At 37.5% G+C, this 12904-nt stretch overlaps 1 protein-coding gene across 17 annotated transcripts in view; it reads right to left on the bottom strand.

Moving 5' to 3' along the window:
* Positions 1 to 2000: 2000 nt before the first annotated feature.
* C2CD5 (C2 calcium dependent domain containing 5) overlaps positions 2001 to 12904 on the bottom strand; it is a 101436-nt gene continuing 90532 nt past the window's right edge. For 9 of the 17 annotated variants that reach the window (XM_080661264.1, XM_080661269.1, XM_080661267.1 and 6 more), the window contains 5 exons: positions 8100 to 8150; positions 7136 to 7237; positions 5648 to 5838; positions 4522 to 4668; positions 2001 to 3304 (listed from right to left, as the gene is read on the bottom strand). In XM_080661264.1, the coding sequence (XP_080517390.1) occupies positions 3173 to 3304; positions 4522 to 4668; positions 5648 to 5838; positions 7136 to 7237; positions 8100 to 8150 (623 nt within the window). In that variant the 3' untranslated portion in view covers positions 2001 to 3172. The remainder of the gene's footprint in view (positions 3305 to 4521; positions 4669 to 5647; positions 5839 to 7135; positions 7238 to 8099; positions 8151 to 12904) is intronic. The other 8 variants (XM_080661259.1, XM_080661262.1, XM_080661257.1 and 5 more) reach the window with 2 other exon arrangements.

Raw genomic sequence — 12904 nt, 5'->3', positions numbered from 1 at the left:
TGCAGGCCTGGTCCCCCCCAACTGTCCTCCCCTGCAGGCCTGGGTCCCCTCCAACTGCCCTCCCCTGCAGGCCTGGTCCCCCCCAAATGCTCTCCCCTGCAGGCCTGGTCCCCCCAACTGCCCTCCCCTGCAGGCCTGGGTCCCCCCCAACTGCCCTCCCTTGCTGGCCTGGTCTCCCCCTACTGCCCTCCTCTGCTGGCCTGGTCACCCCCAACTGCCCACAACTGCCCTCCCCTGCCAGCCATCTTGTGGTGGCCATCTTGTGTCCACATGGGGGCAGCCATCTTTGACCACATGGGGGCAGCCATTTTGTGTCTTGGAGTGATGGTCAATTTGCATATTACTCTTTTATTAGATAGGATTATGGCCCTAGCCAGTTTGGCTCAGTGGATAGAGCATCGGCCTGCGGACTGAAGGGTCCCAGGTACGATTCTGGTTAAGGGCATGTACCTCAGTTTTAGGCTCCCTGCCCTGGTTGGGACCATGCAGGAGACAACCAACTGATGTGTGTCTCTCACTTTGGTGTTTCTGTCTCTCCCTCTCTCTTCCACTCTCAATGGAAAACAAGTCTTTGAGTGAGGATTTTTTTTAAAAAAACTGTAAAAAAAAGTATAAAATAATTATGTATATACATAAAAAATCTTGCCAGATATCCACTACTGCAATCCAATGCTTGTATCCTTGGCATGTTCAAATTCAGGAGCAGTTCAGGAGATGGAAGCCAGATGGTCATGGATTACGAAAGAATAGGAGGTGGAGGAAGTGGGACAGTGAATGTAGAAACCTAACAAAGTATTGAGATTGTGTAGTTTACCTTTGGAGCAGCAATGAAGAAGGAATGAGATGAGGTATGCTGTAAATATTGTAAGCTGCCTTATATTCCCAGCATGTTTTAAATGATCATGTCTCTCGAGAGAATCCACACAGCAGCTCCTGAGACACGGGTAACAGTAGCTTTTCTGGAAGGAGCCAATCTTTGTGTGAGCTGATTGCAAACCCTGAGTGGTTAAGGAAACTCCAGCTTTTCTAAAAATCAGCCTGGGCCTCTGCAGAGTATACAATTGTTCATACCAAAATGGAGATAATGCCACCCAGCTAGTTTTATATTTTAAGAATTAGAATAATGTGTATGCACAGGATATGACACAAAGCAGGTACTCAATTAGTGGCAGTTCTCTCATTATCCCCCTGCCTAGAAAGGGCTCTTAAACATACTAGACAATTATAAAATAGTTGGGTGGATGAATAAAACTATGAACAATAGTCCATTTCAGTGAGCTGCCTATTTTTCCAGACTGAGCTTAACTATTATTATTTCCTTTGGGAAGCTACCTAGCTACCCTTATCCCAAACATTTTCTCACTTAATAGTGTAGGTATCAGAGTCAGGTTGCTGGTGCTTGAATCTTGGCTCCACTACTTATTGTGTCTTGGATGTATCACATAAACTCTCAGCTGCCTCAACTATAAAATGGGGCTTACCAATAGTATCTACCTCATCGGATTTCTGTAAAGGCTTACCACAAAATATATTTATTAGATCGCTTGGCATGTAGTAAGCATTCAATAAACATTAGCAATCGTTACAGGGCTATAAATCACATTTTATAAATTACTTTATGTGTAGTTCATGAAAATAAGCTTCATGAGAGCAGTAACTTAGGTGTGTGTTTTTTCACCGTCTAAAACTATACCCTGGGATCTGTAGGCCTTCATAAATAGTTGTTGAATGAATACCTACCTACCAAAGACACAGAGTGCCACAATTATATATATATATATATATATATATATATATATATATATATATATATATATATATATATATATATTTTCCCCCCCCAAATTAAGAACAGGGCTTTGCATAGAGTAGATGCACAACAGATGTTTGTTGATTGAAGGAATGAATGGAGATGATCAAATGACAAGTGACTCCAGACTACTGACAGTAGTGCATCCAGGAGGCAAAAAAGAGATTAAGGAATATCCCAGTTTATCTTTATAAACATTTTATTTAAAAATAAAATTATAAACAAAATACAGAAAAATATTGACACCTGTGATAACAAGAAAATGACTCCTAATCTTTAGGGCAGTTTGTTATCCTGGAAGAGCAAAATCATAAGTTTTATAAAGAAATTTCATTGTGCAAAGGAAGAGTGTACTTTTTAAGGTTCATTTAAAACAGGTATTTGGCATTGACAGAAAAAGTATCCCTATGCATACATTCAACATTTTGCAGCATATTTACATTCAAGTTACATTTCCAAATTCTATGCCAAATACAGTCTAACTCACCATCAAAAGTCCCTAATACATTACTAAAATTCTATTTGGTAGAAGTGCATTATTATTTTATTAGAAAATAATTTTATGTTCCTATTATATCAATTATGTTTTAACTATTTCAACAAAATTCACTGACCTTTTCTTCCCTGGTGAAGCCAAACCTCTTCTAGACAAATTAAGCACCAACTGAAATGGGACACTTATAAAGTTAAGTAGTAATTTATTTTCCTCCCTCCTTAGAGATATCATTAAAACTTTCAATAAAAGGACACAGGCACCGATATCTGTCTTCTTTCACAGTAGCTAAAACATATGGATACAAGCAGTGGAACTGGAGCTTCTTTTTAAAAGATGGCCGAAGCACTGCTCCCTTCAGTTGTGACCAAATTCTTCATCAAAATAAAACGCATTAAGAAACCCACATCGTTTTCTGAAAACTTTTCTCCATTTTCCCACACATTCCTCAAATCAGACTATTAATTCATTAACCATTTGTGAATCTGTTGCTTAACTTTCCTAAGTTACACAAGGGCAGCTATTCTAGTTTCCTGATGATCTTCCCATTTCATTTTGTGAATTATGATTTTAATAAAATCAACATAAACTGCAAATATCGTCCACCTACAGTTCTCTGAGAAACTTAACTTACTCAAGGGTCAAGATTCCATGGGGCCTGTCTATCTAGACTTGGCAAACAAAATGTCAAGATTAGAAAATTCTCATGCTTCCAAGAGATTCTAGACAAATCAAACCTACTCATAATGTATCAGTTCTTTTTGAATTATCTCAGATCAAGTTCAATTTTTTAAGAAGTCTAGGAAGATAATGACAAAACGATGGAGACATAAATTTCACGTAGCTGAGCTCTTTCTTTCCAATTTACTTCAGGTTGTAACTTCTCCTCCAGGACATGACGACTGGCAGTTGGCAGTAGGTGGCTGAGATGATACCACTTCTAATTCAGATTCACGGACAAAAACCACTGCATCACCACTTACATTTATAAGACACTGTGCCTATAAGAACAATGGGACATGTTCAGTCACAAATTCAACAATATGCTCATACTCGTCTTTACATTAGGGGTACCACATTCATTAGAGAAAAGATAGACAACCCCCTAGAAAAATGAGCAAAGAATAAGAAGGGAATTCATAAGAAAGTAAACTCAAAGAAACAATCATTATAGTAATTTAATTTTTAAGACTCTTTAACAATTTTAAGTGAGTTATCTTAACAAAAATGACAAAAGAAATTTATTCTAAAATTTAACCTAAGCAATACACTTTAGGCCCCATTAACAGAATTACATTACTTGTTTAAAAACAAAACAAAGCAGTGTGGCCCCATTATGATGTACTTTTCATCAGCATGGCAGTGAGAACCTGATGGTATCATAATCCAAACTAGAGGAGGGCTTTTTAAATATATATATTGATTTCAGAGAGGAAGGGAGAAGGAGAAAAAGACAGAAACATCAGTGATGAGATAATCATTGATTGGCTGCCTCCTGCACACCCCTCAATGGGGATCGAGCCTGCATCCCAGGCATGTGCCCTGACTGGGAATCCAACCGTGAACTCCTGATTCATAGGTTGATGCTCAACCACTGAGCCATGCCAGTCGGGAGGCATTTTTAACTCTCCTCGGTCAGCCATCACTGTATTCCAAAGACCCACCAAGAAGATGATGAAAAAAGTAGTAAATTAGAAGCGAAACTTCTAGAAGTATTTAGGAACAGCTGGTTACCTGGGATGTGAAAACTGCATCTGACCTCTGTATGACCATGGTTATCAATATACTACAGGCCTGGTGCACGAAATTCATGCACCGGGGGTGAGGGGATTTCCCTTAGCCTGGCCTGCGCCCTCTTGCAGTCTGGGATCCCTCTTGCAGTCCAGGACCCCTTGCTCCTTACTGCCCGCCTGCTCACTGCTCCTCACTGCTCCTTACTGCTCAGCTCGCTGCTCCTTCGCGCTGCCGCGGAGTCAGGTGAAGCTCCTGCCACCGCCGCTGCACTCGCCAGCCGTGAGCCTGGCTTCTGGCTGAGAGGTGCTCCCCCATAACGGTCGCTTAGGCTTTTATTATAAAGATTCTTTAGAACATGTTCTAAGCATCGAGAATCAAAGAGCTTTATAAAGAGCAAATCTCTTTTGCAGGGGAGGGTGGCAGGTGGGAAGGCCATGGGGGACATTCCCACGTTCCCGGTCAGAGGTCTTTAACTACCTCTTACCTGGTTCTTATTTGGATTCTCCATGAAGACACACTGCTTCATGATGTAGGAGACAACAGCATTCCCTCCTAATGCAGCAACATGAGCTCTCACCATTGCAAACACCTCAGCGACAAAAGCATGAAGAAAACCACTGACTCCTCCTTCCTACATAATAATGCACAGGAAAATCAAATTATGTACTTGTATAAATAAATGAATATAAAAAGTCAAAGAAGATATATTAAAATTTTTTCAATGATCTTAATATAATGGATTATTTTTATGTCCTTTGTGAGGACTTGTTGCATGAATGAACAAACCTTTATTGAACACATATCTATGAAAGGGATTACTCTCCTTATTTTACAGATGATGAAGCTCAAAGAATTTGTAATTTGCCCATGACTAGCTATAATAATATGACTAGTAAATAAATGGCAGAGCAAGAATTCAAACTGTTCCTCCATCTTCAACATCTCCCTCTATCAAATTGTTTCCATCCTCCTTCAAGTAAATTAATGATAAATATAAATAATAAAACCTCCCTGCTATCCATATCTCCCCTTCTGAACCATGTTCTAGTCATGTTTACCTTTTATCAGTTTCTCAAAAGTGTCAAGCACTTTCTCTGCGTCGAGGTCTTTACATATGCTGCTCCTGAAGGTTCTAAGGATCGTTACCCAATTTTCTACCAGGATAACTCATATCTAGTTCTTTAGGTTCTGGCTGAAATGGAACTTCCTCAGAGATACCTTCCCCAAGTCTAAAGTGAGTTCCCCTGTTATATTTTCTAATGGCCTCTGTTATATTTCTTTATATTACTTACTATCACTAGTGGTTACATAATTATTTGTTTAATGTCCACCATGCTCCAGTTTCACTAGACTGTAAATTCCATCAGGTCAGGGGCTCCATCTGTTTTGTTCATAAGTCTTATGATAATACTAACTACTGTGTGAAATTTGGTAAGTCTAATCGAGAATCAATCCAGACAGGTTATTGGAAAAAAAGAAAAAAAAGATGTGTTAACTTTTGGCAAAAAAAAAACAATAATAATAATAATTGAAACTTGTTTGGTTTTGTCACTAATATCTTCAATCAGAGAAAATTCACAAAAATAATGAAATAACATCCATAAAATTACCTCACGTAGAGAAGTGGTTTCCCGAATAAAAAACATGTTAATTATCCCAAGATATTTCGTTATTTTTGCTCCAGGAATGAAAGAAAGAGGTGTCATCTTAACAACCCCAACTGTAGAATTTGCACAAGGTGGAGCAGAACGATTCCGGAAATTTCCTTCACTCATTGGACTTGCTTTTTCAACTGTCACAGCTAAAAATTGAAGAAAGAAGAGAAAGCACCAAGATCAGATGCTAGTAACTCAATTACTCCCCAAGGTTTCCGAGTAAGTGGTGACAACATTCAGCTGTCAGTGAGGCTAAGCCATGTCATGAAAGTCAAGAAATTATCATGCAGTGCATGCAATTTAAAGAGAGAGAGAAAGAAAAACGTAAGAGAAAATGCTGGAATGGAATTCTTTTGGAAGAAAAATGGCATTCCTGCAAAAGAAAATGTTGATGCGGTGTAGCTATACATACAATGATCGTTAAAAAGTGAAGAAAAAGAAAAAGCGGCAGAGCAATTAAAAATTATCTGCTGTGGGAACAAATTATTACAAAGAGTGTGAAAGTTGTTATATTTCCCAGTTTTTTTTTCCAACTTTTTCAGATGACTTCATCATTGTCAACTTGTAGATAAACCTTGTTAACTAGTTGTAATAGGTTTATTTTCTAAACCATTTTTATCAAACTCATAATTTTAAAAACTTAGAAATAACCTTGGCTATCTAAAAGTTGATTGTTATAAAATATAAATAATAATAGCTACCACTTATCAAATAACTATTATAAACCAGGCACATATATACATCTAATCCTTACAACAACCCAGCAACCTAGGTTTTATCCCCATTTTCAACATGAGGAAACTGAGGCTCAGAGAAGTTAAATAACTTTCCCAAGGTCACACAGCTATTAAAATGGCACTTCTAAGATTCAAAACCAGATCTAACAGGTTCCATATCCTGTGATCTTTCCTCTAAAACATAGTTCCTTCCGTATTAATGTACTGTAAACTCTGACACTCAAATAAATGTACCTAAGAATCTACCAAAACACATGGAGTATAGATAAAGAGCATCTGATGATCTTGATTCTAACAGTGAGATAAGAGCTTACTTTCTCTCTAAAAATACCTCATTCTTTCAGCACTCTGGATATCACACTGATAAACTGACACATGCCATATGCTAGATAGTACCTTGGGTCCTGGAATTGTATCTCTTCAATAAGAGAGCTGACAATTTCCTTCCACTAGAATATAATATCTATTTACATACTTTTAAGAATACCTTCACAAAAAGTAAAATTAAAAAAAATTCTACAGTTAAAATCAAGAAATCTAAAGGCCCTTCAATAACTTCTGCTAAATGACCATTAGTCTGCAGCTTTCACACTCCAACACATGATTGATTCGCAATGTTATTACTGGGTGGAAAAGTCTAGCCTTCACCACTGGGAAATCAGGGATATGCTTCTCAGATCATAATGTGGTAGAAACATCCGCCTACTTGTCTTAATTGATCCGCGCCTTATGGTCTGAGCTTTCAGTTTAATGAGCTCTATCCAGCTGCTGCATCTGTCTGCAAAGGAACTGTAATCAACTGACGTTGCTGGAAACACAGACAGAAAACAAAAGAAAAAATATGTATGACGTCTCTTACTCGTCATAACACTCCTTCTGATGATGTAATTTAACTGTAATACAGAAAAAGAATGGTCCCTTTCAAGTCAGATAAGAGAGACAGTAAAGAGTCAAGCTTTAGACACTGATTTGTCCAAAACCAATTTCTCAGTTAGCTGGCTGAGCGTTTTTGGTGATGTCATAGTTGTGTGGTCTCTTAGGGAAAACGGAAGTAGGGTTTAACAGAAATATCAGGACCATATACCACATTTTAACTAACTTTCTCCGCATTCTTTTTACTTTACAATGTTTTAGCTGTTTACACTTTAGGACTTTAATTTGCAATCCAAACTTTGTGAATAATTGCCTTCCTATGTCTACTTTAAAATCAAAACAAAAAATAATGAGTTAAATTTTGAAGATTAGATGAAAAAAATCACTAGTTGACTTATCTTTTATTAAAATACCTTCTTTCTACCAAGAGTAACAGGAAAGCCAAAGGATCGCTTCTGTCCATAATCTCTTTTCCATGTATGTTTATGGCAACAAAGCTTCTCATAACACACAGGAGGGCAGCAGGTGTGAACCTAACAAGTTCTCCTTTTACTGAACTAAAAAATATATATTAAAAGGCTAAAATTTTATTTTTAGAAACTGGAAAACTATGAAAATGCTTTAAATTTTTAAAATATTAGTTTTATTAATGTTTTTGAGACACAGTCTAACTACAATAAAGCCACATTTTGGTGTCTGAATTCCACTGTCCAGTGCATTTTTCCAATGTCTGTATGTTTATGCACCACCACACTAGAATTTCACACCTTGGTGACTATTTGATTAGACGAACTCACCTCTCTGTGCAGCTGGTATACCTGAGTTAGAACTTGCACTCTCCAGGTGTTCTAATAAGACAATATGAACAACATTAGCTTGTATGCTAAGTATAAACCAGTTTCTCTTCTTTGTTGTTTGTAAGTACTCTCTATAAGCCAGAAGAATAGGAGGAAATCTTTATGGCTTCATTGTAAAAGCAAACCAAATAGAAGTATTTAGATTCCTAATGCAATTTCTATTGACATATGAAAACTAGCTCAGTTAATAAATACCATGCCAAGGAAGACTACTTGTTATTATAACACAAAAAGAGTTTCAGAAATTTTATAGGCATGAGAAAATATAAACACAGTAACAAATAGAATGAAAGCAGGATGTGAGAAAACTGAGCAGAGAAAAGGATCAATGAATTGGGAAGAAAATCTGAAATGAAACATGGAAGGGAAATATTTGTGTGGGGAAGAGCCAGTAAGATTAAAAATTACAGACAAGGCAATGAATGATGTCTCACAGACAAACACAAGCTCCTTACTAGCCATAACTCTCCTCCTTACCACCAACCCCTTCATTCAAGGATATTACTGTCAGCAAAGTCCTCTGGTGGTATCAAGATTTTGTGGAACGAAAAAGTGACTGTTCTCCATAGAAATAACCAGGAATCCCAATCACTTCCTTTCCAGTTCCTCATACAAATAGTATCCAGAATTCTCTGATATTTTATATTTTTATAGATTTTTAAGGTATTGTACAAACTTAAACAGTACTATAAAAATCACCTATTCCTAATGTTCAGGATCTATCCACACTAACACATTTGAATTTTTGTTTCAAAGAATTTTATAATTGAAGGAATAGTGTTGTCATGTAGAAATAACCCATAAGAAACACGGAGAATTATTTGGGTCAGCCAGTTGTTTTTTTTAATTTATAAACTAATTAAATACATATTTTTGTCTCTGCCTAATGGGTTGATCGTTTGGTACTATTCTTAAGTTAATAAAATTTACACTTTCCAAAAGTAAGATTTGTATAGAATGTTTCTGATAATTGGGTACAATGGAAGTATCTCCCATGCCGCCCACCCCACCCCCCATTTTTATAGGTCAAGTGACCACTAGCTAATACTGAGAGTGTACAATGGTTGACATTCCTCTTACAATAGAGAGCTGATAAATAAACAGGGTCACTAAGTGGGGTCCACAAAATGCCTGTGAGGGTGCTAAGCTGTGGACATGCCCGGATAATCATGGCCTCAGACTGGAGATCCAGACAGGGAGAGTCCTCTGGGTTCCGGATCTGGAGGGGCACTGGAAGCCCAGGAGGAGATGAAATCTACAGGAAGAAGGCCAGAGCTGACATCTTGAGACTGACCAGATCTCTAGGGGACAGCTCAGCACAGCAAGACCCAGTGCTGGGACAGCCGGAGACCTACCCCAGGCTTCCATGTCCCAGGAGGGTCCCAGGGTTCTCATATGTCCTTGGTGAGCATAGAGTTATAGAAAATTGGGAATTCTGTGAAAATTTTTAAAATGTAGGGGCAGGAGAGGAAGCCAAAAAAAAAAAAAAGTGAAAATCACTGAAGTAAAATTATCTTCTGTACCTCATTATCTGGGAAATATGGGATTCCCCAGTAGGAACTATATATGTTAAAAGCAAATGTCCACAAAAAGAGTTTAAATGTAAAAAGTGTCTGTTCCCTCCCAGCCAGTGTGACTCAGTCAGTAGTTGAGCATCTATCCCAGGAACCAAGAGGTCATGGTTTGATTCCCAGACACGGCATATGCCCGGGTTGCAGGCTCGATCCCCAGTACAGGTGTGCAGGAGGCAACAGTCGATGGTGTTTCTCTGTCATCTATGTTTCTATCTATCTCTCTCCCTTCCTCTCTCTCTAAAAATCGATAAAAACACATTTTTTTAAAAAAGAACTTTGTCTTAAAAAGAAAAAAAAAAGTATCTGTTCCCATCTCTAAGTTTAGCAAGTGAAAAGAAAACACAAAGGTACACAATGATGTGTATAATATTTGTGTTTTTAAAAAAGAAAAATATAGAATATATTTGCAAAGACAGATAATAAGCTATTAAGAGCAGTTGCCTCAGCCCTCGCCAGTTTGGCTCAGTAGATACAGAGTGTTGGCCTGCGGAGTGAAGGGTCCCAGGTTCGATTCCAGTCAGGAGCACATGCCCAGGTTGTGGGCTCAATCCCTGGTAGGGGGCGTACAGAAGGCAGCTGATCAATGATTCTCTCTCATCACTTACGTTTCTGTCCCTCTCTCCCTCTCCCTTCCTCTCTGAAATAAAAAATAAAGAAACAACTAGAGAACAAGACCAGAGCAGAGCATCAAACTCTCTCACGGATGTTTCTCCCTCTCTCTCTCAAATCAATAAAAATACATATATTTTTAAAAAGAGTAGCTGTCTCGCCTGTGCCGTGTGGTTCACTGGTTGAGCATCGACTCATGAACCAGAAGTCACAGTTCAATTCCCAGTTAGGGCACATGCCCAGGTTTCTGAGTTCAATCCCCAGAAGGGGTCATGCAAGAGGCAACCAGGCCATAATGTTTCTCTCATCAATGTATCTATCCCTCTTTCCCTCTCCCTTCCTCTCTCTGAAATCAATAAAAACATATTTAAAGAGTAGTAGTTGCCTCTTGGGAAGGGAAATGAAGGGAGATGAATGCTTTATTGGACTATATGATTTTTTGGTAGGATTTGAACTTTCTACCATGTGCATTTACTACTTATATCCCATCAAATTTTACAAAGGAGAGGGAAGAGGGAAAATAAAAGCAAAGGGAAATATTTATTCCTGGCCCTCAAATATGAATGTGTTGGAATTAAAATCTGGAAAAAAATCAGTTTTAAAATTGGAGACATTCTTAAGGGAAAGGGCGAGAGAAAAGATTTATCTCACTTAAGAAGAGCAGGTTCATCTGTTAATATGCTAGCTATGACCTTAATTTTTTCTCTCCGAGAAAAGGCCCAAGGTGAGCTGGTCCTGGCAGCACCTTGCACTGGTTTGACTACTTCAAATATTGGGCTCTCTGTCACACTGCTCCTTCTGATTACAACTTGCGTTCCCAGGCAACAGGCTTTTCAGAAGAGAAGGTACTACATATATAAGCTGTCTGGCTCATTGACAAACTAGTAATTTTGATTAAAAAGAAATCTTATTAAAGTCATTTGGGCTTTGTTGAGGGCTAATGCTTAGTGTGGGCCATTTGTGTATCCATGTGAAAGAGTTTGAGACAAACACTTATGTTAGGTCCCCATTCTAGCTGTAAAGAGAGTCTCAATCAAGCCACATGGCAGCCTACTTCTCTTACGATTTCCTTTCCCACTGAATACAAGAAAAAGATTATTTTGTTTTAAAAAGCACAAGTAAGTGATAACCCTATTATCCCCAAATAAACAACCCTAGAAAGTTAGCCTGGCACTCACACAGCACATATGGCTTTCTTATTCTCTTAGTACATTCTAGCAATATTTAACAAGCCCTAATGGTGTGGGGAGAGGGACTAACCTTAGTCAAAAGCAGTTTAGTGAAAATGAGCAAAATGATGACAAAGAAAAAAATGTGGCAAGAATTCTTCCTCAATTATACATGTTCCAATGCCTCTGAAGGTTGAGGCTTCCTTATTTTCCTAATTAATCTGTCATACCAATGACAAAGGTGTTGATTAACTATGATAAAGTTCTATACTGACCACTAACTCTTCTGACCACTTACTCACTTTATATCATTAGAATTCACAGAATATCTTTGCTCTTAATAATTAAAAAATATTTGAGACAATCTTACATGGTCAACCTAAGAAAATTACTAAAACTGAAAAAATTCCTGCAAATTATGAAAAAGTTCTCTGGCAGATTAGGCATTTCCATCAATCTATAATGCACTGATTAGCTAAGTCATATAACTATAAAATCTGGATTAATAACCAAGTTAGATAAAGGATGTATATGAACATTTAGCATAAACTTTGTCCATAATTATATTCAAATACTGGTGGATTGGTAATAAAATGACCATATTATAGCTAAAAATTATTAAGGCATAGAAAAAGATAGAACTTCAATTTGGACAGTCCATAAGGAAAAAATTTCAATTATAAAGGTAATACATATGCTAGAGGACAAAGACAATTAAGTAGCTTCTCTATCGGGGTCGTTAAAGCTTCCAGCTAAAGGTGTACAACATCCTAAACCACTTGTGCTTTTCCTTCAATCACCCTTTATTGATTTCCCGCCTCCATTACCAGGTACCCACTCCTCCTCATATCGTCTCTTCCAAATAATCCCTGTTTTCCATCAGTAACTCAATTCAATTTTTCTTTGCTTTTTTTTTTACTCCCTACTCCAGCTTTTACTGTCCTCAAGCTACCTTAAAGAAGCTAAAATTCCTTAACCCTACTTCTTTTCTTCCTTCCTTCCCATTTTGTGGGTAAGTTTTCCACACACTTTGCTCTCTTTAGTTTCTATTTTCCTCTCATTCTCCTTTCCCCTCAGTATCTCTCCCTTTCAAAATCTCCTGTGGATTGTCGTGGTCATCAATAGCATGGAGAACTTTCTATTGTTGATACCAATGTGACAAAATATATTTTAAAGAGAGAGAAAAAACAGGCATGCAATGAGTTGTTAATATATAAAGATATTTAGTTAGTATAATGAATTATTTAGACTTGTAAGAATTTAGAGCCGTTAGTTGGCAGAAAAAAAAAATGAAAGCTAACTTTAAAGGTTTCATAGATTTGTATTTCTAATAGCTAGTTTAAAAAAATGTGAGGGAAGTCATTAAATTTAAAAAGTTAAGCTATCTTTTAAA

Source organism: Plecotus auritus (assembly GCF_963455305.1).
Source record: "Plecotus auritus genome assembly, chromosome: 3".
Lineage (NCBI taxonomy): Eukaryota > Metazoa > Chordata > Mammalia > Chiroptera > Vespertilionidae > Plecotus > Plecotus auritus.
The sequence above is the reverse complement of the archived record's forward strand: the minus strand, read 5'-3'. Positions and strand labels throughout refer to the sequence as shown.